Source organism: Delphinapterus leucas, chromosome 4 (genome assembly GCF_059928025.1).
Source record: "Delphinapterus leucas isolate spDelLeu-1000000601 "Yukka" chromosome 4, BTC_Dleu_Yukka2, whole genome shotgun sequence".
Classification (NCBI taxonomy): Eukaryota; Metazoa; Chordata; class Mammalia; order Artiodactyla; family Monodontidae; genus Delphinapterus; species Delphinapterus leucas.
Window position 1 is genome coordinate 13,729,409 of NC_143132.1, and position 26,094 is coordinate 13,755,502.

Consider the following 26,094-nt stretch of genomic DNA (forward strand, 5'->3'; position numbering starts at 1 on the left):
TTGCAGGGCACAGCCTCTGCAGCCAGCAGGGCAGTAGTCCTGAGAGTGCTCCGGAGGAGACCGAAGGGCCAGACTTGGAATCCTCAGATGAGACTGATCACAGCAGCAAGGTGAGAGATTTCCATTTGCACATCCCATGTCTTGAACCACCAAAGAGTCACAGCTGACACGTCACCTCTGCAGCTGTATGTGGTTAGAAGGCCCCTCCATGGGACCAAAGTGTTTTTACTTCTGAGATGTCACTAAATAGGATATGAAATCCAAATTATAGTCTTGAGAACAAACCCATATGTGAGAATATAGGGCAGAGCTCACTCTTAATGAATTAAAGTCTCATTTCATCCTGTTTCCTTCTTATGCTTCCATATATGTATGATGAAACAGCATCTAAAATGTGTACAATTGGGTCCGTTATACTTTCTTGCTACTCATGGTTTCTATAACAGACTCCCTTTGCATTATCTCTGTTTAGCTCTTGTGAAAGGTGAGCACCTTTTTTTTTTTCATTAAAGGGAAAGAAACAATCTTTTTGTTTAATCCAAATACAGTGATTCTTACCCGGTTGAGCACTGTGACAAAGCTCTTATCCTGACCCTTTGGTGCAACCGCGAATTTGTTTTCCATAATTCATCATGCTTTTATTCCACTTCCTAAAGAGTTCTATGTGTCAATAACCTCTTCTCATCACAGTCTCCAGAGTATAACAATTTGAAAACTCTGTTACCTATATCTGAAAGACCCCTCCCCAGTAAAAACAGTGATATGTGATTATGTCCGTATTTATTCGTCTTCTGTTTTCAGAATGTCGTTGACATATTTATGTTGGTCCCCCTGTCTGTCTCCTATTCTTTTGCTTGACCTTGACCAGTCACTTAACCTGAGCAAATCATGTAACTTTAAATTATACCTTTGTTTTTCTCATCTACAATATCGGGTGATTCTTGCCTTTGTCCAGTAACTGGGTGATTGGCTGGGTCAAAAATATAACTGATATTGATCATGGAAATATACTCTTCAAGTCCGAATGATTATTTCAAAAACCTACGTTTCTCTGTGTATACTTTTCTGCCTCTTTTTGTCTTTATATATCTTTGTAGGACTTTCTTCAGTGCATATGTTAGGCTATCTTCAGCATTGCTTTTATCCATATGTTTCTCTTTTGCCATCATAGGATCATCACTCTCAGTGTCTAAGTTGAGCACAGTATAAAATTTAATATTTTAAAGTAATTTTAATGTTTATAAATTTAATATTTGTAGACTGAAAGGGCTTTATGTTGTTGGTTATTAATTAAAAAGCCAGTAAACGGAAACATGCACGTTTCATTTAAAGGCAAAAAAACAAACAAAAGCTGTTTAAAGTTACTTTTTATTTTTGTGGCCTTTTACCTACTTTTTCGGGGAGGTGGGGGAGGGTGAGTGGCCCTCAAAAGAAACAGATATTTCCGTGTGAGGTAAGATATTTTGAAGGCTATTTATTAAATTGTTCTATTATTAAACTAAAAATGTTAATTCTCAGTTTCTAATCTGATTTTGGAGTACAGTTATTTTTCCTGTATCTAAGACATTTATTTCTGAATACTTTTTAACTTGGATCATTTTTACCTCACTGTAATAGCCGTGTTCCACTCCCTTTGTGGATTTTGAGAGATTGTTTCCATTTTAAATATAGTGAGTCATGAAGTCCCAAACAGGGTCGTCTATAATATGGGGTTCTGGCAGCAGAGAGGAAGGAAGAGGCCCCAGGGTTTTGTTGACTCATCCCAGGTGCCTCTCTGATTTCATGGTTCTTTCTCCTGAGAACAAGACCCTGAAACTTGCCTGGAACAGCCAGGGTCAAGTATAGGAGCAGGCGATGCTGTTCCTGGATTTCACTGTAGAAATGCGCGGTAGGCTCTCATAAAGGAGAATATCTTTGAAGTTATTGACAAGTTTGGGTAATGATCTGAGTATTTTTAAAGATCATAAGGTGGACTCATTGACACCATAGGTTCACAGTCCTTTTTTTATAGACTGGATGTACGGAGCACTGTGTGATTCTGTACCTGAAAATACTCCTGGTGTTGGTTTGATTCAGATTTTATCTTCTTTATTTGAATGATTTTGTTATTAGTAATAAATGAGAGCTAATAGTTAGGTAGTGTCTTGTATATATTAGATGCTGTTCCATATTAACCTATCTCATTCTCACAATACCACTGAGAGATAGATACTGTTATTCCCCCTATTTTATAGGTGACAATATTGGAACAGAGAGGTTAAGCCACTTACTGAAGGTCACACAGCTCTGAGATGACAAAACTAGGCTCTCTCTTGTTAACTGCTTTGCTAAAATGACCTTCTGGCCAGATTGTTAAGGTCTGGTATTAAATACCAGGTTTCAAAAAAGGAAGGAAGGAATTAATTAGTGATAGTATAAGCCAGTTTAGATATACAGTTGAACCTTGAACAACACGCAGTTGAATTGTGAGGGTCCACTTATATGTGGATTTTTTTCCAATAGTAAATAGTATTACCGATCTGCAGTTGGTTGAATCTACGGATACGGAACCGTGGATGCAGACGAACCACGTGGATACGGAAGAACTACATATATGGGGGTAGAGGGGAGTATAAGTTATACGTGGATTTTTGACTGCAAGAATATTCGGCACCTCTAACCCCCGAGTTGTTTAAGAGGCAACTGTGTACTCATTAGCCACTTAATTATTTTTCTAATGCTTAAGCTTCATGAAATATTTTTCTAACGCTTAAGCTTCGTGTCTTTTTTCATGATTTAAAGTAAGAGCAAGTGTATATCTTAAGTTTCTTGATTAAGGATCAATATTTTTTGATGTGGCTCCTACATCAGTGTGTCATTTTTCTTGAGGATAAACCAAACATTCATAGTTAAGCTGTAAGCTGCCTAAAAGTGGAAGGATGATTTAGCTTTAATTTGAATGCACCAGGCTGGGTGTAGAATGTAAAAACTAGATAAATAGATAAACAAACAAATGAATAAATGAAATGAAACAGGAAATCATTTTTTATCTGGCTGAATACATGAGGGCTGTCGATTCTTTTTGTTTATTTCTTTAATATTTTTGCTGCTCTTCCTAAATGAATCATTTTGTGAAACAGTGGGCAGGATAAAGAGAATGCATGTTAGAGTTTTGTGTGTTGTTACAAATATTTTTTAGATGGCAGTTTTTGCGGCACGTGGTCTTCGGGGGTTGAGCAAGTAGGTAATTGTGAGTTTGTTGCTGAGCCATGGTGACACGGGACTGTCACATCCACGGGGCTGGGGCGTGGGACTTCCACACCGCAGGGACAGTCTGGCTGCCTTTCCTCTTTGTAAGCCACGTCCTTCCTCTTATGACTGTGGGTGACAACCTCAGAGGACCTCCTCACCCCCCCCCCCCCCACCCACTTGTTTCCCTGCTTCTAATTGAAAACTCTTGTCTCTGGAAACGAATGCTAATTAGCTCCGGGCAGTCCTATCATGCATTCCAGACCCCCTGGCAGCTGTGATTTTGTTTTCCACTTAGCCAATGTATGAGAATCATTTTCAGAGCGTTTCCAATTGGAAAGCCTTCTTTTTTCTTTTCAATCCAAATTGTTGTTGTCTTGGAAATGTTTGGTTTTTGTAACAAAGCATTCGGGGGAAATTGTGAAAATATGAACTGTTAAAAAATGTTTTGGTTTTTAGTGTCTGCTCTCAACTCTGTGAGGGGTGTCTTCAAAGTTTGAGCCGGGCGGGTTTAATATTCCTGTGCAGTGCAGGATGCAGGCCAATCAGCTGATCTCAGTCTGCAGGGTAGAGACGCTTACATCCCTGGGAGGCGTTTTTTTTTTTTTTTTTTTTTGCATTGTTTTCTTGCCTCCTGGCTCTCCCTTTCTGGAACTTCTGCCGTTTAGCCAGGTGAAAACAAAGCATAAATTCTGGTTTATCGGTTAGCCTTTGACTCCCTCCCAGAGGGCACTGACGGGCAGAGGGGGCTGCTGTCGGGTCGCACTGTCGCTGTCCTTGCTCTTTAGAGATGCAGCCGTAGGTCTTCATGGCACAGCCGGCATGGGCTCTCTGCATGGGAGGATGCTCTCTCAGGAGCCAGAAGGCATTTGGTGTTCTCCGAGTATTTTAAGAAACTTCTGTTTCTTTGTGGAACGTGTCAGGAGGTAGAATTATCATGAGAATACCTTCCCGATGATGTCTGCTTTGTGGAAAATAAAGCGCAAGCCCAGGATTGAAAACAGTGGCAAGTCCGGTGATTCTGTATATCGGACGCTTCACCTGGTGAGCACTGTTTGAATTCTATCTTGCTAGCCTTTGTTTATGTTACGACTTTCTAGCTGATTTGTTTCCCAGTTCAAATGATGGTGATATGCTTGTCCCATGTCTCCATATTGCAGCCTTCTGCCCTTTAGATCCCCTTGTTGATAGAGAATATACATTTTAACATGGGAGTGGGGGGCATCAGTAGTTGGAGTGAAGTCGAGTTTGCCAAGAATCTTTACACATATCTGTTTTTTCATTTCTAAATGACAGAAAGGTGGGTTGTTATTATTATTTTTAAAATTAATCGTCATTTGAATGTTTCCCTTTTTCTTTTGGGTGTTGAGATTTTGAACATGTTTGTGTTATATGTGTGATAAGTCTCCCCATCTCCACCTCCAAACAGGTAGCCTAAGTATTCAGCAAGCATTTCTGGAAGAAGAATGTTCAACTTGCCTCCTACAAAGTTTTAAGTGCTTTTGACTTTATTTCTGCTTACTTGAGAAGCAGGTGGATTTACATGTGTTGGCCCAGGGAATGTATTAATGATTTAATGTCAACCGACCTATATTGTGTATGCCAATTCCTATGGTAACTGTTGCCTCTTTAATAAGAAAAAATTTTAGTGGGTTAAGGGGGAGGAATAATTTAAAATCAAGTTAAACCATTTAATCGTTAAATATTAATATCAGAGTCTGTTGACTGTTAGATTTCGTGTCACTTAATGAAACTGAACTTGGACAGTGAGTGCACCTGATTTACTCAAGCAAGCCTTTATCCTTATGGCATGTTTCTTCTTCAAAGTTTGTTCAAAAGGAGACCAAAAAGATGCCAGAGAACTATAGGGGTTATCATTGTATATGAGGGTCTCTGAAATTATGGAATATGTAACTTTGGTGTTTGTTTCCCAAAAAAGCTTAAATAAAGACTATAAGATTTCAGGCCACTCTGGCCCCTTTTAAATCTGTGGGAAGTGTTAAATCGGTCAGACTCAAAGGACAGTTTTAGAACTCTGAACTCATCCCGAGATAGAAATTGCCTTTAGTGGTTGCATAACAGGAAGAGCTTTAACAGCTGGGTTGCTTGGGTTGGTAGTATGTACTTGAAAGCCTACCCCCCTCTTTTTGTACTTTCTTTTCATCTTCCACAGGAAGAAAGTGATATTATAAACATTGAACTTCAGGCAGACCTCAGTAAACGAGCCCATTTCCTCCTTCAGTTGTCATATTCACTTCTGTACGTTGGGTGGGTAACTCTTCATCCTGACAGTAGAACAGCTCTGCTACCCTTTAACAGTTTTAACTGGCAGCTCTGAAATGCCCATAAGTGCTTTTTGTGTCCATGGTGACTGATGGCAGTCCTCGAACGGGGAGAGGTTTGGACTTGGAGAAACTGTGTCTGTCTTCTTCTTTCCAGCAATCCTTTGCTACTTGTACCGATTCCAGGAAACTTGGCTTTTAGGAGATATGTTGAGGACCTCTCATGGCAGCTCTCTTTCTGGGCTACAGTGCTTGATGTGTAAATGACCAGAATGCCATGTATCACTCAGTGGTGGAGTGAGGAAAGCACTGCACTCAACTCCTTCTACATCCTATATCCTGGCCAAGCTACATGGAGAAGCTCCTAATAGGTTTTTAAAAATTAATTTTTATTGGAGCATAGTTGCTTTACAATATTGTGTTAGTTTCTACCGTACAGCAAAGTGAATCAGCTATACGAATCCACATATCCCCTCTTTTTTGGACTTCCTTCCCTTTAAGGTCACCACAGAGCATTGAGTAGCGTTCCCTGAGCTATACAGTAGGTTCTCATTAGTTAGCTATTTTATACATAGTATCAATAGTGTATGTATGTCAATTCCAATCTCCCAGTTCATCTCCCCCCGCCGACCCCAGGTTCTAATAGGTTTTGATGCAAACAAGTTTGGCCACAGTATGGGGGCAGGGGGACTTAAAAACTGGGCCACAACATGTAAAATCTCTAGGTTAGAGGTATTCTAAAGACGACCTGCATTTCATTTTTGGGGGGGTAATATTTTAGTAAAACAAAATTCTCAAACTTGATGATATCCTTTGAAGTTGTTTCCAAGCAAAAATTTCATTAAGAGCCTTATAAATAACACCCCTTGATGATATATACAATATAACTTGTTATTCTATCTTTTTGTTTATTTATTTTATTAAATTTATTATTTATTTAGATAACATGGAATTGACAGTAAAAAGATTATGTCCATATTGACCCAGTTCCTTGATAAACCTGAGAGTTTATAACTTGAATCAGAGAAGGGGCTTGCCAGTGGAGAAACTGCTTCCCCCCCACCCCCCTGATAAATCTATCGTAGCTTATAAGGAAGGGATGCCTAAGGCTCTGAACTCTCAGAAGAGGACTCAAGGATATTTTTAGGTATCCCCTGGGATGCTAAAGGTATTTCCTAATATAATCCAGGACTTGGCTCAGGAGGGGTGTGCCAGGAAGAAGGTGGGGAGCCTGGCTGTTTGACGGGAGGTTGGGTAGGAGATGGCTAGGTGTAGAGCCCTAGAGCCCTGGCCCTCATCTCACTAACCTGAGCTTTCCCTGAGCTTTTCCCTGAGCTTAAAACTCAGAATACTGAACCTTAGAGGTGGTGGACTTGACACAGGCAAAGTCAGGAACCCTACTCACACTCTTAAAAATGGAAACCTTAAAGTATTTATCGTGAAACGGAGGGAACGAAAACCCAGAAACTCCATGTCATGCCTTTCATTATTCGAGCCAGATATTGCTGAGAATGGCAACAAGTCAGCGTGGTGCAAATTGGGAGCACAAAGGGAAATGTCTTTTGAATTTCCTGCCTTTGATATGTCAGAGTCCCAAGGTTATAACTTGCCTTTTTCTTAAAGTGTGGGACATCCTTGGTGTAATCTGTGAGGACATTGGAGTTCTCATGGCAACTTGTCTAAATGATAAAACTGCAGCAAGGTCTCCTGTGTCTCTGATGGGAATATGGGAATGGATTTAGGTATCATGAGTAATAGCTATGTTATTAATTTGTATGTAAATGACAGGCAGCTGTGGTTATTGTTGGGACATTTAGAAAAGCATTGTGTAAGCGAAGGTGCCAGTTGTGCATTTGTTGTTTTGATGAGTGACAAATCAAAGTGACAGAGGAGAGTTTGGGATTAGCTGGAGGGCAGGGCACTTAAGCTGTCAGCTGTTATCACAGTGTCTTTCCTTGGGATTTTCATTTGGTGAGGCACAACCCCACTTCCATGATGTCTATATTATAATGCAGTTGCCTCTTACAGTTATCATGAGATCATCTAAAAGGCGTGTGGACGTTTTTGTTAAAATGGACCTACTTGTTCCTTTTTAATTATTAGGACAAAGCCATATTTAACTGTTTATATTTAATGATGACACTGAGTTTGTAAAACCCTAACATAACTAAATCAAACTGTTTAGTTTATTTCTACTGAAACAGGCTGTGATTAAAAAAAGTAGTTTTTCTTTTTTAACAGCCTTATTGAGTTATAAGTCACATGCTTTACAGTTCAGCCCATTTTGGTGAGTTTTTCATCAGTCACCAAAGGGAGAATTCTTTCTGGGGATAGTCAGTGTCTGACACACTGATTCCGTAGGGAACATTTAACAGTGCCACTGACAGGTAACTAATACATCCCGGCATGTAAGACCAGGATCTGTGATAGCAATAAATAAGCTGTGTAACCATAAGAAAATTGGATCAATAATTACGTGGATTTGGGTCCTGGCTCTGCTCTTTCCTGTCATGACATTGCTGCTAATGCATCCTTGTTAAGTTCTGATTTCCCATGTCCTTGTCCTGTCTTTATTCCGGGCTTCCTTCCCTTTGGGCTATGCTAATGAGGGAAAGGCAATATGCTAATGAGGAGAAGGCATGCTAATGTTAGCTACCTTCCTCTGTGTTTAAGAATTACCCCCATGGGATACCCTTGGTTTGGTTCCTCTGCCTACCACAAAATGCCAGCCTTGACTTCCAGCTCTTTGCACCAACAGTTGTTTTTGGAAGGATAGTCTTCTCAGGATGTTACTTTCAAGAGTGAGCAGGTGGGATACCCACCTACTCACTCCTGAAAGTAATCCTTTATCTGCACAGGTCTATATTGGAAATACTTTGTGCCTAGGGGTGAATTGGACAATAGAAACAGGGAAGAGCAGTCCAAGAAGATATGCAAGGAGATATGCATGAGACATTTGCAGAGTGGTACATTCGAACAAATACTAATAAACTAATAAACTAGATGTTGTGCTACAAAATAGCCTTTGGAGTAATACCATAGAGAGCTTTAAAAAAATCCTAACACTTGTGCATCCCGTCCTAGAGATTCGGATCGAATTGATCTGGATGGCGCACTGGGCATTGGGAGGTTTAAAAACTCCCCAGGTAATTCCTACGTGCAACCAGGGTGGGGAATTACTGATTCCACAGGATTTTCAGTGGTCCATCTTCAACCCTTGCTTTGAAGAACTGTTTTGCATAACTTGAAAAGTTGGTATTTTAGAATTCTAGATTCCCAAACTTCCACCTGAATCATCCTGGACAGAGACTGGGTGGGGAGTGAGCTCTCCTATTGAGGTCTTTTTCAGGGGTCAATGCCCCTTAGTTTTAGTTGGAGGAGTGGGGAGGTGGTGGGTGCTGGTGGTGGTGGAATCTTTCTGCCTTGGAGAAGTTGGAGAGACAGAAACTTTAAAAAAAAAAAAAAATATATATATATACATGTATATGTATATATGTATATATATATATATATATCTGTTGTTATCTAGAGAGTTGCCTCTGTGTCAAATTTTAATAGAGACAGAAGACTCTGCTTATAAAATCATCTTCCAGCTTTGCAAAGTGAATATGTATAGTGCAGTGAACTGAGAGTCTGATAATGAATTACCCTTGTATTTTGGGTGAAATGCACTTGTCCGTATCTTCCTCTCCTCATTGGAGAGCTTCTTGCAGAGTAATTAAGGACACAGGCTTTGAGCCATGCTGCCTGGTTCAGATCCGAGCTGTGCAATCTTGGATGAGTTACTTAACCTCTCCTGGCCTCTGTTGTCTCAACTGTAAAATAGGAATGATAATAGCCCTCACTTACCAAGTGGGAGGATTAAATGAATCAGACCAGTGCCTGGCATGCAGTGATCATTCAGTATATGTCAGCAGTTGTTATTATGGTTGTTATGAGCATTCAGTGAGCTCTCAGATGTGTGGAGCAATTTGGGGAAACGAGAGATGTGATTCATGTGTGGCAGTTCATTAACCAGGAAGAACATCTTTAGGAGGGACAGATGTCAGAGAAGTCTCTCTAGTGAGGGATAACTTCGTCTGTCTTGCCTTTTCAACTGTGCTCTGAAGAGCACGGAACAGGTGGCCGCATTTTGCCGCAGTCTGCACGAGATGAACTCCTCTGACCCGAGCCCGTCCCCCCAGGACTCTGCCGGGCCTCAGCTGGCCACCATGAGACAGCTCACGGACGCCGATAAGCTGCGCAAGGTCATCTGTGAGCTCCTGGAGACGGAGCGCACCTATGTGAAAGTACGTCTTCTCCTGCCCTGCATCCTTCCTCCCATCCTTCGGAAGGATGCAGGCTCTGTGTTGATACTGATGTTGACTAACAGCAAAGCCAGATCACGGCCTTGAAGGGTATCTTGGTCTCTCCTATGGAATTTGGCCTTGATTCTGAATGTTACGATCTCCTTTTGTATTTTAGGGAAGCATATCTATTCTTATAGCACTTCGTTGATATAAATAACTGATTGATTGACTCAGAAAGGAGATGATGGTGGATGTTAAGTGAACCTTCTGACCTTTCTAAATATGTTGTTGAGCTCATACTAAAATTGAATTCGTTTTTGACAAATTCAACTAGTAGTATCTTCACAATCCACTTTGAGTCTAGGCAGAAAGATATCAGGTCTGTTTTGTGTTATCGTTTGTTCTGACATTTAGTTATATTCCTGAAACTATATCATTTGTTCCTATATAATTTATAATACATACAACTATTGTTTAAAAATGATTAAAGAAGACAATTTAAAAGTGATAAAAACTTTATTTAAAACTTTATTCATGAAATGGACAGTCTCCTTTTGTAGAACTGTAAAATAGGACAGAAGGCAAGAAGCTTTCATAGGGTAAAGAATAAAGAACACGGAAGAGACAAATAGACAATACTTGATTGGCTGGGGCCACGTAGTCAACCTTGGTTGGGGTGAGAAGGCCCAGAGTTGGCCTGGCATTTGGAAATTGGCTGAGTGGATATACTACGTTCTGGTCAGGTGGTGTATTGACAGGCACACAAAAATGATCTAAATTTGGGTTTGCTGACCCGACACCCCAGGCAGAAATGGCTCCATCTTGGGCTTGGAAAGTTATTTCAACACTATATAATTTATAATATATTCCTATAACTATATAATTCATCTAATTATGATAATTGTATAATGATATACTCCTCTAACTGTATAATTTAGTTATGTTTAGTTCCATGTTACAATAGTATGATCTGTTTTAGTCTTTGAGTCAGAGGTCAGCCAGTTATGGTCCTTGGGCCAAATCCAGCTCTCTGCCTGTTTTTACAAATAAAGTTTTATTGGAACACAGCCACACACATTCACTTATGTATTATTTATGCCACTTTCCTGTACAGCAGCAGAGTTAAATAGTTGCAACAGAGACCATATGGCCTGCAAAGTCTGAAATATCTTGAGAAAAGTTTGGCTCACTTCTGCCTCAATGGACCTCAGTGACGTAAAGACTGAAATGTTAGCATTTGGGACATAATTTTTTTTTCTTTAGATTCTTTATAGACGTTTAGATGTGCTAATCACATATTCTTTCAACCCTTAGGACTTAAACTGTCTCATGGAGAGATACCTAAAACCTCTTCAAAAAGAAACTTTTCTCACCCAAGATGAGGTATGGTGGCAATTGTCTGAACTTCGTGAGGGTCACACTATAGCTTGACTTGGTGAAGAGGAAGGACTGGGGAGTACACACAATACTGAGAGCATTTTGAATTCATTTAATTGTAATAAATAGATCAAATTATTGCCTGCGGAGCTCTTGGTGTGCACTTGGAGAGGAAGGAGGGAGCTGCCCCGCCTTCTGGTGGTGGGAGCATTACCGTAATTTATAAGTATGGGTAGAAAAACTTTGAAATCAGAAGCAAATAAAGGTTCTGCACACTAATGAAATACGGGGTTGATGAAATTCTTTTGCATTTTCCAGCTTGATGTGCTCTTTGGAAATTTAACTGAAATGGTAGAGTTTCAAGTAGAATTCCTTAAAACTCTAGAAGATGGAGTGAGATTGGTACCTGATCTGGAAAAGCTTGAGAAAGTTGATCAATTTAAGGTAAGTCTCATCCTCAAATAGTGTAAAGCTGCCTCTTAATGTCAAGGGTGGGCTATCCTATAGGTCAAGTCGAATCTCCCAATAACACATCGCAGGAGGCATTGTTGCCGTGGTCTTGAGTCTTCACTGAACTGCCAGTGGAGTCATTTCCTAAAGGGAGTCTGAGAGGGGAACGCACTGCATCTTGCTGTTCTGGCTGAGGTAGAACCAGTGCCACTGACTTGCATTAAACTGGTGTATCTGCTGACTTCTGCTTTGGAAGATGTGCCTACCTTTTGTTCTGTTTATGTAGGGGCTTTTAATACTTGCTATTAACAAATTAGACTAGCACTCTTGGTTTTCCAATAAACAAATTAACTTATCTTGTTCTGGGAAACTGGTTAATGGAAGTGCTTATCAATTATCTAGGAGGAAGGCAATCTTCCAGCACACAGTGTCCTTGTAGCCTTTTTTTTTTTTTTTTTTTAATTTATTTTATTTTTGGCTGCGTTGGGTCTTTGTTGCTGTGTGCGTGCTTTTCTCTAGTTGCGGCGAGCGGGGGCTACTCTTCACTGCAGTGCACAGGCTTCTCATTGCGGTGGCTTCTCTTGTTGCGGAGCACAGGCTCTAGGCACGCAGCTTCAGTAGTTGTGGTGCACTGGCTCAGTAGTGGCTCCCGGGCTCTAGTGCGCAGGCTCAGTAGTTGCGGTGCACGGGCTTAGTTGCTCCATGGCATGTGGGATCTTCCCAGACCAGGGCTTGAGCCCGTGTCCCCTGCATTGGCAGGAGGATCCTTAACCACTACACCACCAGGGAAGCCATGTCCTTGTAGCCTTAGTGAGGATTTATGACTAGTACCTTAGTGAGGATGCTGACAGCTTGTCTCCTTCTCCTTGGTTGGCTTTCCCTTATTGCAGAAATTTCCTGTGCTGTGTTTCTGATTGACAAAGGTTCATTGATTTGTGCACAATGCTCTTGGCTTACATGTCACCCTCATGTACTTTTAAAAAACAGATTAATTGAGGTACAATTGATAGACAATACACTACATATATTTAAAGCGTACAGTTTGATGAATTTTGACATACGTGTACACCTGTGAAACCATCACTTCAATCAGGATAATGAACATAATATCACCCCTAATTGTTTTTCCTGCTCTTTCGTGATTCCTCTCTCCTTCCTCTTTACGGCCGCCTCTTAGCCACAGGCAACTATGTCTGCTTTCTGTTACTACAGATTAGTTAGCATTCTGGAATTTTATATAAATGGAAACATATAGCATGTACGCTTTTTTATGTGGTATCGTTTACTGTGTAATTATATTGAGTTCCATCCCTGTTGTTACATATACCCATGCTTATTACTTTTTTATCGCTGAGTAGTATTCCATTGTGTGGATGCACTGCACTTTGTGATCCTTTCCCCTTTCTTGGGCATTTGGGTTTTTTCCAGTTTTTGGTGACTACACGTAAAGCTGCTGTGAACATTTATGTACAAGTTTTAGTATGAATATATGCTTCCATTTCTCTTGGGTAAATACCTAGGAATGGAATGGTTAGGTCATATGGTAAGTGTATGTTTAACGTTTTAAGAAACAGTGGAACTATTTTCCAAACCGGTTCCAGTGTACAGTCCCACCAGCTGTTCGTCCTCATTCTTACAACAAGGTCGGGTCACTCTTTTGAATTTTAGCCATTTTAGCAGGTAGGTGGTGGCACTTCATTGTGGCTTTAATTTTAGTTTCTCTAATGACATGACTATGAGTATCTTTCTATGTGCTAATTTGCTTTCAATATATCCTCTTTGGTGAAGTGTCTTTTCAAATCATTTGCCCATTTATTATATTGGATTGTTTTCTTATCGTTGAGTTTTGAGAGTTCTTTGGAAATTTTGTGTATGAGCCCTTTACCGATATATGAATTGTAAATATTTTCTCCTTGTCATACAGTATCTCCCAAAGAGAAGTTTTTTTTTTTTAAGTTGATTTCTTTTTTTTTTAATTGAGTATAGTTGATTTACAATGTTATGTTAGTTTCAGGTGTATAGCAGAGTGATTCAGTTACACACATACATATGTATACGTCTGTTCTTTTTCAGAGTCTTTTCCCTTATAGGGTTATTACAAAATATTGAGTATAGTTCCCTGTGCTATACAGTAGGTCCTTGTTGGTTATATATTTTATATATGGTAGTATGCATATGTTAATCCCAACCTCCTAATTTATCCCTCCCCTGAGAAGTTTTTATTTTTTAATGAAATCCAAGTTTTCAAATTTTTTCTCTTTTGGGTCATACTTTTGCTGTCTTATCTATGAACTTTTTGCCTAAATCAGGGTCATAAAGACTTTCTCCTAAAAGTTTCATAATTTGGGGATTTATATTTAGGTCTCTGATCTGCTGTGAATCAAAGTCCATTTTTTTGCATATGAATATTTAATGTTTCTAGCACTATTTTTTGAAATGACTATCCTTCAGTCCTTTTCCACTGAATTGCTTTTGCGCTTGTGTTGAACTTGGGTTCAGTTGTCCGTATGGGTGGGGACCCTCATACACTTTGACTCTCTTCTAACACTTGCAGAAACCTGGCTGTGTAATGTTAGTATGTATACAGGTTTATAGGATGAGATGAAGACTACCCCTTCGATATATTTTTGTGTGTCATCTCTTTACAGTCCCTCTCTGCAACAGGAGTCATTTAGAATGCACACACATATTCATACACATAAGCATATGGACATATATTCATGTATAGTTCTCTATTTTTATTCGGATGTAATTTTAGACTTACAGAAAGGTTGCAAGGATAGTATAAAGAATTCCCAGATAGCCTTCTCCCAGCCTTCTTCCAAATGTTAACACATTTGCTTTATCCTTTCTCTCCCTACCTATTTCCTTTATGTGTGTGTGTGTGTGTGCGTGTTTCTCTGTATATAGAATATAATTGTTTTCTCTGAACCATTTAAGTGTAAGTTGCAGGCATACTATCCCTTTAACCCTAACTACTGCATATAGTTCATTTTTTGTGTGTTCAGAAATTGCTTGTGTTAGTTTGTTTTTCTTCTCTTCAGGGTAGTTGGTCATACTGTCCATTTGAAGTACAGTTTGGTTCATTGATAAATTAATTAATAGGATATTAGAACACCATGATATGGGCCAGTAGTTTGTCAGTTAATCAAAAAGTTGCTTAATGTGGAACATAATAAAAATGTGGACAGACCCGAAAACATTTGGTTTTAATCTAAAATATCTAACATTCATTATATTCATGTAGCAGGCTTTTGCTGTGAGTCCAGTTCTTTGCGTTTAGAGTCAGTTGATCACTTCAGGAGAGTTTAGTTATCAGAACGGTGATATGAACATAACTGTGTTATGAGCAGAGTTCTTCTAGGGAGGGGTTGGTGCGTGATCCTTTTAGCAAGTTCACGCTAAGCAGTCAATGTTGTAAATTCCATTTAAGTGGAACTTTCTTCCCCGACCTTCATTTCACTAATTTAGTGCCTAATCTGACCCTCTCCATTCTATCTGTCAGACATGACAACTGGTGCACGTTCAATATTCTTGGCCCTGGGGCTGCTCTCTGGCACTTCTGAGTTGGCTTCTGGACAGTCAGTGTTCACTCGTAAACCTGTTGCTGTTGGTTTCCGCCATTGCTGCTTCATTTAAATCCTGATTATATATTTGTCAAAAATATAAACACTTGTTAAAATATTCAAATTGTGTTGCCTAAGACAGTATTAGAAAAAAAATTGGTTCTGAGGTGAAATAAGTTTTGATACAATTTCCCCTTGGAAGTTTGCAATGTCCGTCAGCCAGTGAGAGGCTCTGTGAAGTCCTGCAGAAGAGAAACACAGGGGAAATGCAGTCTTTGTGTAGAAACCCCTCATGTTTATGCACACTTTGTGCTCTGAGATCATTTTTTAAGGCTGGAAGAACAAATGAATACCTTAATGTTCTATCTGTGTTTGCTGTATGGTATGTGCCTAGTAAATAATATTAAGTTAAACAAATGAATGGCTTGATATGGCTAAAGTAAGACGTTACAATTAGAGCTTTTTCTTCTATAGTTTTTCTCATTTGATTGTTGAATATAGCTCAAAGGATGACTATACCTACAGAGTCAGACTGCCCCTCCTGAAACCCTCTCTCGGTCAAGCGGGTGAGGTTTGGGGAGGGATGGGGCTTGAGAAGTAAAGGAGGAAAAGTACAACATGTAGGAAAAGAATTTAGGCCTCTAATTACCAGTTATGTGTGGTTCATAATAAACCTTTTTTTGTTTTTAATATTCTATCAGATTTCTCTGCATTGTTCATTCAGTAAAGTGCACTTTGTGGAATCCAATTTATCACTCAAATCCAAAACACACATACATGGAGTCTAAAACAAAAAGTGGTTCTGAAGAACCTAGGGGCAGGACAGGAATAAAGACGCAGATGTAGAGAATGGACTTGAGGGCACGGGGCGGGGGAAGGGTAAGCCGGGACGAAGTGAGAGAGTGGCATGGACATATATACACTACCAAATGTAAAATAGATAGCTAGTGGGAAGCAGCCACATAGCACAGGGAGATCAGCTCGGTACTTTGTGTCCACCTAGAGGGGTGGGATAGGGAGGGTGGGAGGGAGACGTAAGAGGGAGGAGATATGGGGATATGTTTATATGTATAGCTTAGTTTTTGCTTTGAATGTACGTTTTAAATTCTAAATTTAAATAAGCAATAGCTCTTTCTGAACTAGACTAGATCATTGTGAAACCTCATAGATACTTTTCTGAGGCCTGTTACATATATTTCTATAAAATGTGTAGGATAAAAAGTATCCCACCTCAGGCATATTAAATTCCTAATAGGGAAAGCGTCCACCTAGTTTTGATCCTGTTGGGGCAGAAGGTATGGCCTGGGAGACAGTACTAATTCCTTAGTTGAGTCTATTTCTTATGTTCTTATCTATTCCTGCTAGAAGAGAGCATGGCATTGGAGAGGGTGGAGTTAGTGATTAGAGAAATGTGTTTTCTATTTCGTGAGATTTATGCGTTTCCTGCCTTTATTTGGTTTGCCACTTCTACCTCCCAACAGGAACTAATGAGAGAATAAAGATTTCTGTCTTTTCCAAAATGCCGTATCTACTTTCTCGGTAACATTCAAACATCCCAGATAGGTCACTGAAAGACACAAGCCTGGAAAACCAGTGACATCTTGACTGTAATTACCGAGAAAGCCAAATCCAGCATCTATTACACAAACATGTAAACCCACACACTTTCCCATAGGCCATCAGTGAGCCGAGACAGGCTGTGACAGGTGTGAGTGGTGCTGATTTGTGGGGAGAGTCAGGCAGCTGCGAGCTCCCTGCTATATCCTGCTGATATTTCCACATGAGGAGGACCCTAACCTAACTGCATTGTTTCTTGTTAAATCCAGAAGGTGCTCTTCTCTCTGGGGGGATCCTTTCTGTATTATGCCGACCGCTTCAAGCTCTACAGTGCCTTCTGTGCTAGCCACACGAAGGTCCCCAAGGTTCTGGTGAAAGGTAAGGCCTGGGAGGACTGGGTAGCAGGTGGGCCTGTTCATTGTCAGTTCACATCTGTGTGGCCAACTGTGGTTGGGGGCTTTTGGACAGAAATCGGAGTCATTGTTGTGCCAGATGGATGTTCCAACAGGCCACAAATTAAGGGTATGGTTGTTCCTCGGTATCTGTGGGGGATTGGTTCCAGGACCTGCCCCCCCCCCCGCCCCGCATGGATACCAAACTTTGAGGATGCTCAAGTCTGTTATATAAAATGCGTAGTGTGTGCATATAACCTATGCACATCCTCCCGTATACTTTAAATCATCTCTAGATTATTTATAATACCTAATAAAATATAAGTGCCATGTAAATAGCTGTCCGTGTGCAGCATATTCAAGTTTTGCTTTTTGGAACTTTCTGGAATTTTTTTTCCCCAGATATATCCTATCCATGGTGAGTTGAATTCACAACGCAGAACCTGTGGATAGAACCTGTAGATACGGGGGCCCGACTGTACTGAGAAATGAAATGCATTATATCTTGAATTAACAGTTTTGTCAATTTTCTTACCATCAACGTTTTGACTCAGTTATTTGGGGCCAGAATTGATGAGTCATTTTCCAATTATGCAGAAACGTAGGGAGCTTAGAATTCCCCTGCTTTATTTCTATTTTTCATTAATTTTGTTATAACCTCATACACCTTTTTGTGGCATTTCATTTTTCCCTCACCTATTTTTGTTCTCAGGTGTGTGATAATAGTCACCACCATCACTACTAAAATTGTTTCAATTATTTACAGAAATCATTCCAGCTGTAATTATATTTTGCATGGAAAAGAACAGAATTTTTAGATTGGCAAGCTGCTTTTCCTAAGTGTTCTAGGAGGATGATGGGGTGTTCTGAGAGTCTCCAGAGAGTCGTTTCGCTTCCATAGTTCTGCATGTGACTGTTGATAGGTTAAAGGATTAGAGAAACATGTCCTTGGTAAACAGTAGAACCAATAGAAAGTTCGATTTCAAAGAATCTCTGGAAGTCAGCCTGCTCTTCTTTAACACTTTACTGTGGCTGCCATGTAGACAGCTGCTGAATTTGTAAGTAATTTACTTATATTTATGTTTGTTGCCAAAGAGAGCTAGCTTGATTTAATTCAAAACGTATTATAATAAACATTAATACAACACAGGTCTCTGGACAACAAAAGATCCTGCCCCAGATAATGCCACACTTAATGATAGTCGTAGTCTAGGCAAAAGAGTTCTACTTCAGCACAAAAATTTAAAGGGAACCTGGGAATTTCCTTGTCCTGCTGTAGGACAAGGAAATTGTCCCGCTGTATGGCCTAGTCTGTGGTTTTACACATGCTGAATTGGTCATGTAGTTCTGTGTGTGTGTGCATCTTTTTAAACTTTAATTGAATGCTATGTTATGAGAGTTTTTAGCATAACAGTTTTAGAGCACTTTGCTCTATGGTAAAATTATATACTCATGAGAGTTCTTAAAGTAATTGTGTTATTTTTACTCATTTGATTAGATTAAATTCTGCCCCTATAGATTTTTAAAATTCAAAACCATTATTTTTTGCACCTGAAAAATATTAGAAAATCCTTCAAAACCATCCCTTAAGACATTAGGTGTGACCCACAATTTTCTAATGGCCAGATGTGCCAAGAAGATGAAGAGAACTCTTTGAGGACAAATAGCCTATGATTCTTAACAGACTCCCATCTAGGTTGCATGGGAGTGATGCCCTTTACCGCTCAAAGAGCTGAGAACCATGCCCTCTTTTGCCCTGATGTGTGAAATACACTTGATGGGTTAAACGCACATGGACGTGTTTTTGGGCATGAGGACTTTAGGGGGAATTCCTAGGCCCCTTATGGGCATGGACCAAGACTTGGGATGTCCACGGAAGCTGCAGCCTCCGCATGCATCAGCTCTGGGCCTGGGCTCGCTTCCGAGGCCATGGGCTTCTTCTCAGTCACCTCATTCCCAGTCTTCTTTCCCTTCAAGGATTTGGTGGCTGGACCCATGGAGTCTGATTCCTCTTAATGGGGCTTAAACAAATGAAAAGATTGTAGTCTTTACAAGGCCTTCCCCACATGATTGCTGTTTTTCTTAATTGAATAAAGATACTGAGAAGAATCATTTTACAGTTTCATGGTGTCCTTTTACAACACCTTCTGTTCTTAGCTCACATTCCTAATTACTGGAGACGGAAATATATTTTTATCAGAAGCTTAAAAAATATATGCCTACAGTTAGTCACTTTGATATATTGTCCTTTCTTCTTCCCATTCTTTGCCCTCACTTCAGCCTCTCTCTCTGCCATTTCTTTGCACCTGGAAGGCATAAGTCGTGTCTTCCTAATTATCCACTGGCAGGTACCTTTGTGATTGTCTGGGGACCCACAACTCCGCAGAGCTGCTTTTCAGCCCCGCTGGGACACAGATAGAAGCTCAGCTGGTGACGAAAGTGCTGCCTGAGTTACCTTAGGTCAGGTGTATGTTTCCCTCTGAAATAAATCCTAATAGCTGGTAGCACCGAATTAACATAGAACAGATCTTAAAAGGCGTTCACTGCAGGGGATCAGCCTTGCTCCACTTACCAGAGCTGCAAGGTGCCGCTGCTGCTTTTTATTTTCCTGCCTTTTCTCAAAAGAGGTTCTACCAGCAAGGAAATGCTTGAAGGATTAGAAGAACTGGCGTAAGGAGTGTTTTCAAACCTAGGCTTTCATATTATTCAGATATGGTGAGGCCAACAGATCGGGAGACAATTGCCATCAGAAAGATAGTTTGTTACTCAGGGCTCCCAAGAGAAGGGGGAGCGCTACGCCGTGCAGGGCCATGGGGGGAAGCACCACAGCCCACCAGGGGACAGGATGAGTGAGGGGGAAGACGTGGGCAAGACCCTTTATTGTGGTTTCTGCAGGAAGGAGTGGGTGAGGCAGGGTAAACAGGTTTAGGATTGGGTAATTTGAATAATCTCAGCAGGCTCTGGGGTGGAGGGGCAGGGGAGATAGTGGCCTAGAGTGTAAAAAGCTAACAGAAGAGGGAAGGAGGCAGGTGGCTCTGCATTGGTTGGCTTGCATGTGAAAGGCATGCTTCCAGGTGAGTCCTTTACCATCTAGGAAGTGTCTAGCTCTGAGATGGGCAGTTTCCCCAGGGTCTGTAAAGCCTCAGATGTCAAAGTATCAGAAGAAGAAGACATTCTTAATGCAAGGACGATAAACAGCAGCCCCTGAAAATCCATGTGTATGAGATTGACAAACTCTGCTATCCCTTAACTCACTGGGCCGCCCCTCAAATAAACAAATAAATCTGATGGACAGGCCCTTCCGGTTGTGCCTCTGAGCCCTCTTTCCCCCCTCTGACAACTCAGTGTACTCTCAGTCCTGTAAAAAGGCACCTTGGAATTCGTGAGTGAAATTGTGAGAAAGGGAGTCATTTCCACATCCTGCCCAGACAACCTGTATTTAAACTCTTCCAGCCAAGATGGACGCGGCTTTCAAGGCATTCCTGGATGCCCAGAACCCGAAGCAGCAACACTCATCCACTCTGGAGTCTTACCTCATCAAGCCCATCCAGAGGATCCTCAAGTACCCGCTTCTGCTGAAGGAGCTTTTTGCTCTGACGGACGTGGAGAGTGAGGAACACTACCACTTGGATTGTGAGTCATGGGCCCCTGAGATCTGCCCCTTGCTCGTGTCTCCATGAGAGCCTTTAAACAGCCTCTTCATTTACTTCATGACCTGTTTTCTTCTAGTGGCCATCAAGACTATGAATAAGGTTGCAAGTCATATCAATGAAATGCAGAAAATCCATGAAGAATTTGGGGCTGTGTTTGACCAGCTGATTGCTGAACAGACTGGTGAGAAAAAAGAGGTAAGGACCCCCACTTCTTCCCAGCACACCTATCCATAGAGCTGGGTTGGTTTGTTTCTCTTTAAGGTGCTATTTGTAAGTGAAAGAGTTACAAGGAGAGTGTTTTTGTTGGTGAAACCTTTTTCTAAGTTAAAGTATAATTAATTTACAGTGTTGTGTTAGTTTCTGGTGTACAGCAAAGTAATTCAGCTTCTTTTTCAGATTCTTTTCCATTGTAGTTTATTACAGGGCATTGAATATAGTTCCCTGTGCTATACAGTAAGACCTTGTCGTTTATCTATTTTAAATATTAGTAGCTTGTATCTGCTAATCCCAAACTCCTAATTTTCCCATCTCTCTCCCCCCTACTTTCCCTCTGGTAACCATAAGTTTGTTTTCTATGTCTCTGAGTCTGTTTCTGTTCTGTAAATCAGTTCATTTGTATCATTTTTTAGATTCCATATATAAGTGATGCCATACGATATTTGTCTTTCTCTGTCAGACTTACTTCACTTAGTATGATAACCTCTAGGTCCATCCATGTTGCTGCAAATAGCATTATTTCATTCTTTTTTTATGGCGAAGTAATATTCCATTGTGTATATATACCACATCTTCTTTATCCATTCATCTGTCAATGGATATTTAGGTTGCTTCCGTGTCTTGGCTATTGTAAATAGTGCTGCAGTGAACATTGGGGCGCATGTATCTTTTCGACTTAGAATTTTCTCCAGACATATGCCCAGGAGTGGGACTGCTGGATCATATGGTAGTTCTATTTTTAGTTTTTTAAGAAACCTCCATACTGTTTTCCATAGTGGCTGCACCAGTTTACATTCCCATGTTGGTGGAACTTTTATCCTTTACGCAAGGCTACATTGTGAATTTTCTTTCTCAGCTGAATTATTTCTTAATATAGGAAACATGTCCTGATTCCACCCCTTCACCCTCGGGACCTCTGGTTTTGTTTTGTGTTAAATGTGAGAGTGAATTTCCATGACCGTAACTTGGGCTGTTTCTCTAAACACCAATGAAGGCGGAGGCTATATCCCCAGAGATTAGAATAATAACCGGCATGTAGTATGTACTCAATAAATACTTGTGGAGTGAATGAAAGTTTCAAATGACTATGAATCTTTTTTTTTAAGTCTGCCTGAAAATCTACTTAGAAGAAATAGCCACAGGAACAGATATACTTGAGAAAAACGTAGCATGAACTCTAAGTTGTGCCTGAGTTATTGAGAAGAGCTTATGTGAATAAAAATGCTGATAATATTAAAATGAATCAATATATCATTACAGATATGATATGTAATGATATTCATCCGTGCCTCTGTACCTCATGATTTGATTGGAATATTGTCCTCGTTTTGCTTTCTGCCTCAAAAAAGGAGACAAGCTGGGAGGGAACTATGAAGAAAAACTCTCTTGCTGTGATTGGAAAGAGGGGGAAAGGCAGTGGGGCGGCGGGGGAGAGAATGGGTGTAAGGCTTGGTTGTTTAGTCTAGACGTGAAAACAGCCTTATCTTCAGAGGTATAAAGGGTTATTATCTAGGTTCACGTTTATGTCCTCAGTGAAACAAAACAAGGTTTCGGACTATTAAAAGATTTTTCAGGAAAAGGTAAATTCATGATATCTCATAGAGACGTACAAGTGAACACATATGAAGGAATTTATTTTACTCAGATGATGTGAGGGAACCAGACAGTCAAAATAGCACAGGTATATGTATGAAGTGAAGAAATGTCAAGATGATTTGTGAATGGAGACAAATTGGTTTCTCTACAGCACGAGGAAGTCGCTACCAGACTAGAGAGAATTTATACATTTATCTGTTACCTACACCTTACAAAGAGTGGCAAAGGAGTTCAAAGGCACATAGCTACAGGGTTGGACTCTGATAGCCCAGGAGGGTGTGCATAGTTTTCCACTGAAATACAATTTATTTTTTCTACATGGATATTTCAGGCAGAGCATGAGAATGTTCTCAGTCTACCAGGCAGATAATTTAATCTATCAGAGTGTAGAAAGGATGGACACTGCTACTCTTGATTTAGTTCTCATTTTCTTGTAAAACTATTATAGTAAGAAAAACATACTATGTTTATTAAAGAAAAGGGCAAACCTCAGAGAAAGGCAAGGAGGAAAATTATCTATGGTCTCAAAACGCAAAACCTCTTGATCTTTTGGTGTTTATTTTAATTTTTACAAAATTATGTATATTGTATACTTGAATATTAAATATAGTTCTTTATATATTCTTGAATATTTTGGAAGTTATTTTGTACCTTGAATTTTTTTATAGTGAACAAAGAATTATTTAATTTTCATGTTATTTTAAATGATTCAAAAGAATCCTTGAAATTATTGTAGAATATTTTATTGTGTGATTGAACAATGATTTACTTAATTCCTATTGTCAGGCAGTTCGCTTGGCTTCATTTGTTGATGACTATGAATAATACTGCAGACGTTTTAGATCATAAGGCTTCTTCCATCCTGTATTTTAGTTTATTTCATTTTGACAGGAGTGAATTTTATTGGGTCATGGAAATGAACAATTTCAGTGTATTTCATTATATTTTTCATTATATTCTGAATTGATTTCTGAATTTTAATGAGAGCAAAGCACCATTATGCTAAAGACTAGAAGGTGATATGGATAGCAGATTGCAAAGACTTTAGAAAAAAAGATGAATACGATTCAAAAGTCAGAGACTATAAAAGGGGATATGGCTTTGGTGAGACTGCCTGTCCTCTAAAATAAAATTCTGTCAACCAAGTAAGAAATCTTTCCAATGAGGAACAAAGAGATACAGTGCTATACACAGCAGTCTCTTGTGAGCAGAGATTTTGTTAGGGAAAAAAAAAAAAAGTGCAAAAGATGGAAGGAGGGACATTTGATCATATACCAGTATTACAGGGTAGGAAAGTCCTATATCAGTATTAGGATGTCTGAAGACCAGAAAAATGAAGGCTTGGAGAAGATGCCAGAGAGAGCACTGAAAGATTATGTCTTAGCACTATAGGAAGAATAAGAAAGAAATAGGCCCCTAAAAGGGGCCGTAGGTATTGTAACCAAAGACAAATTGATTACTCAAAGAAAATGACTCAGATCTACTTGATCTCTTTTTTTCTCCATAGAAGAGAATGGTCTTCTAACTGGAAAGGACAGAGTGGTCTTGATTCCACAAAAATAAAACCACAGGGAGAACGGTCCTGGGGAAATAGGATGCTCTGTGCCAATATCAGTTATAATTCTGCAACAGTACTTACAGCAAGCAGTATATTGGAACAGCCATGGAAACAGCCTATAGAGGCAGACATTTACAAGTTATGGCCTGATTTTCACAAAGGTGATTCCTGATCCTTGAGTAACCTTTTAATGGCAATATCCAGGAAAAAAACCTAGACTGGTACTGTGAACAGTTGGTAAACAGGAATGGGAATATTTATCAGTACCTACTGGGAATGGTAGGTCTATACTGAAATGGTAACATTCCAGGGACACAGAGTACCTGATGCTATCACCAACCAACTGTCCCCAGGAGGTCCCTGAAGACAGATATCCACAGAGGACAAAGAAACATTTTATGATGAAGCTGGACCTTCAGTCCCTACCCCATGTTAAACTCTAGGGAGTTGGGCTGGACCACACAGAGCAAGCATCCCTTTTGCCTAGGTCAGAGGAAGAAAAGGCCAAGGAGGGCATTTCCCCTTAAAAGAAGGGCTCGGAAAACCTGACTCAGCAAGGCATCCCAGTCCTTGTTGGGGTAGAGGCCTTTTAGCGGAACTCAGTCTCAGAGTTGTTTTTTTGTTTTGTTTTTTTGTGGTACGCGGACCTCTCACTGTCGTGGCCTCTCCCGTTGCGGAGCACAGGCTCCAGACGCGCAGGCTCATTGGCCACGGCTCACAGGCCCAGCTGCTCCGCGGCACGTGGCATCTTCCCGGACCGGGGCACGAACCCGCGTCCCCTGCATCGGCAGGCGGACTCTCAACCACTGTGCCACCAGGGAAGCCCAGTCTCAGGGTTTTGATAGGATGTTGGGAAGGGGACCAGTGGAAGGCCAGGGGAGAGGCTGTTGGCCAGAGGGAGCAGCCCTGACCCCCTTAATACATTTACAGTGTGGAAACTTGTCAAGAGAGAGGAACCATGTGCATTGGGACTGTATCAGCCTGTTTTTACCAGGTAACAAAGAACTAAAAATCTTAGTGTTCACTACAGCAAATACTTGTATTTCACTCACAGGGTGTGGGTCAGCTGGGCTTTGGCTTGTCTTGGTGAGCTTCAGAGCTTAGGTCTCAGAGTGTTCCATGTCTCTTCATTCTGGGATCCAGGCTGAAGCAGCAGTGATTGTCTTGAGCATGTCCTTTCCATGGCTGGAAGGCAGGAGCTTATGAGGGCTGGTAGAAACTTCTGATACCAAGTCCATGGCCCAACTCATATGGCCAAGCCCAGAGACTTTGGGGCTTAGCCTAGTCTAGTGGGAAGTACTAGAAAATCACATGGTGGAAGGTACAGATACATAGAGGGAAGAAGTAGAGTTTGGGCAATGATCTACCCCAGTGATCTTTAATCACTTTTTAAAAATTGAAGTATAGTCGATTTACAATTTTGTGTTAATTTCTGCTGTACAGCAAAGGATATCAGTTATATCTGTACACTCCTTTTTAATATTCTTTTCCATTATGGTTTATCACAAGATATTGGATATAGTTCCCTGTGCTATACAGTAGGACCTTGCTGTTTATCCATCCTATATATCCTAGTTTGCATCTGCTAACCCCAAACTCCCACTCCATTTCCCCACTCCCCTTGGCAACTAAAAGTCTGTTCTCTATGTCTGTGAGTCTGTTTCTGTTTCATAGATAAGTTAATTTGTGTCATATTTTAGATTCCACATATAGGTGGTATCATATGGTATTTGTCTTTCTCTTTCTGACTTATTTTAGTTAGTATGATAATCTCTAGTTCCATCCATGCTACTGCAAATGACATTGTTTTGTTCTTTTTTATGGCTGAGTAGTATTCCGTCGTATATATGTACCACATCTTCTTTATCCATTCATCTGTTGATGGACACTTAGGTTGTTCCTGTGTCCTGGCTATTGTATCAATAAATAG

At 40.3% G+C, this 26,094-nt stretch overlaps 1 protein-coding gene across 20 annotated transcripts in view; it reads left to right on the forward strand.

The window, feature by feature from the left end:
* Positions 1 to 26,094, forward strand: part of TIAM1 (TIAM Rac1 associated GEF 1) — a 146,363-nt gene that overhangs the window by 102,630 nt on the left and 17,639 nt on the right. For 19 of the 20 annotated variants that reach the window (XM_089910318.1, XM_089910310.1, XM_089910325.1 and 16 more), the window contains 7 exons: positions 7 to 110; positions 9,620 to 9,799; positions 11,114 to 11,182; positions 11,495 to 11,620; positions 17,019 to 17,127; positions 20,595 to 20,774; positions 20,871 to 20,989. In XM_089910318.1, coding sequence (XP_089766444.1) covers positions 7 to 110; positions 9,620 to 9,799; positions 11,114 to 11,182; positions 11,495 to 11,620; positions 17,019 to 17,127; positions 20,595 to 20,774; positions 20,871 to 20,989 — 887 coding nt within the window. Of the gene's footprint in view, positions 1 to 6; positions 111 to 175; positions 4,273 to 9,619; positions 9,800 to 11,113; positions 11,183 to 11,494; positions 11,621 to 17,018; positions 17,128 to 20,594; positions 20,775 to 20,870; positions 20,990 to 26,094 lie in introns of those variants that run through there. The other variant, XM_022569002.3, reaches the window with a different exon arrangement.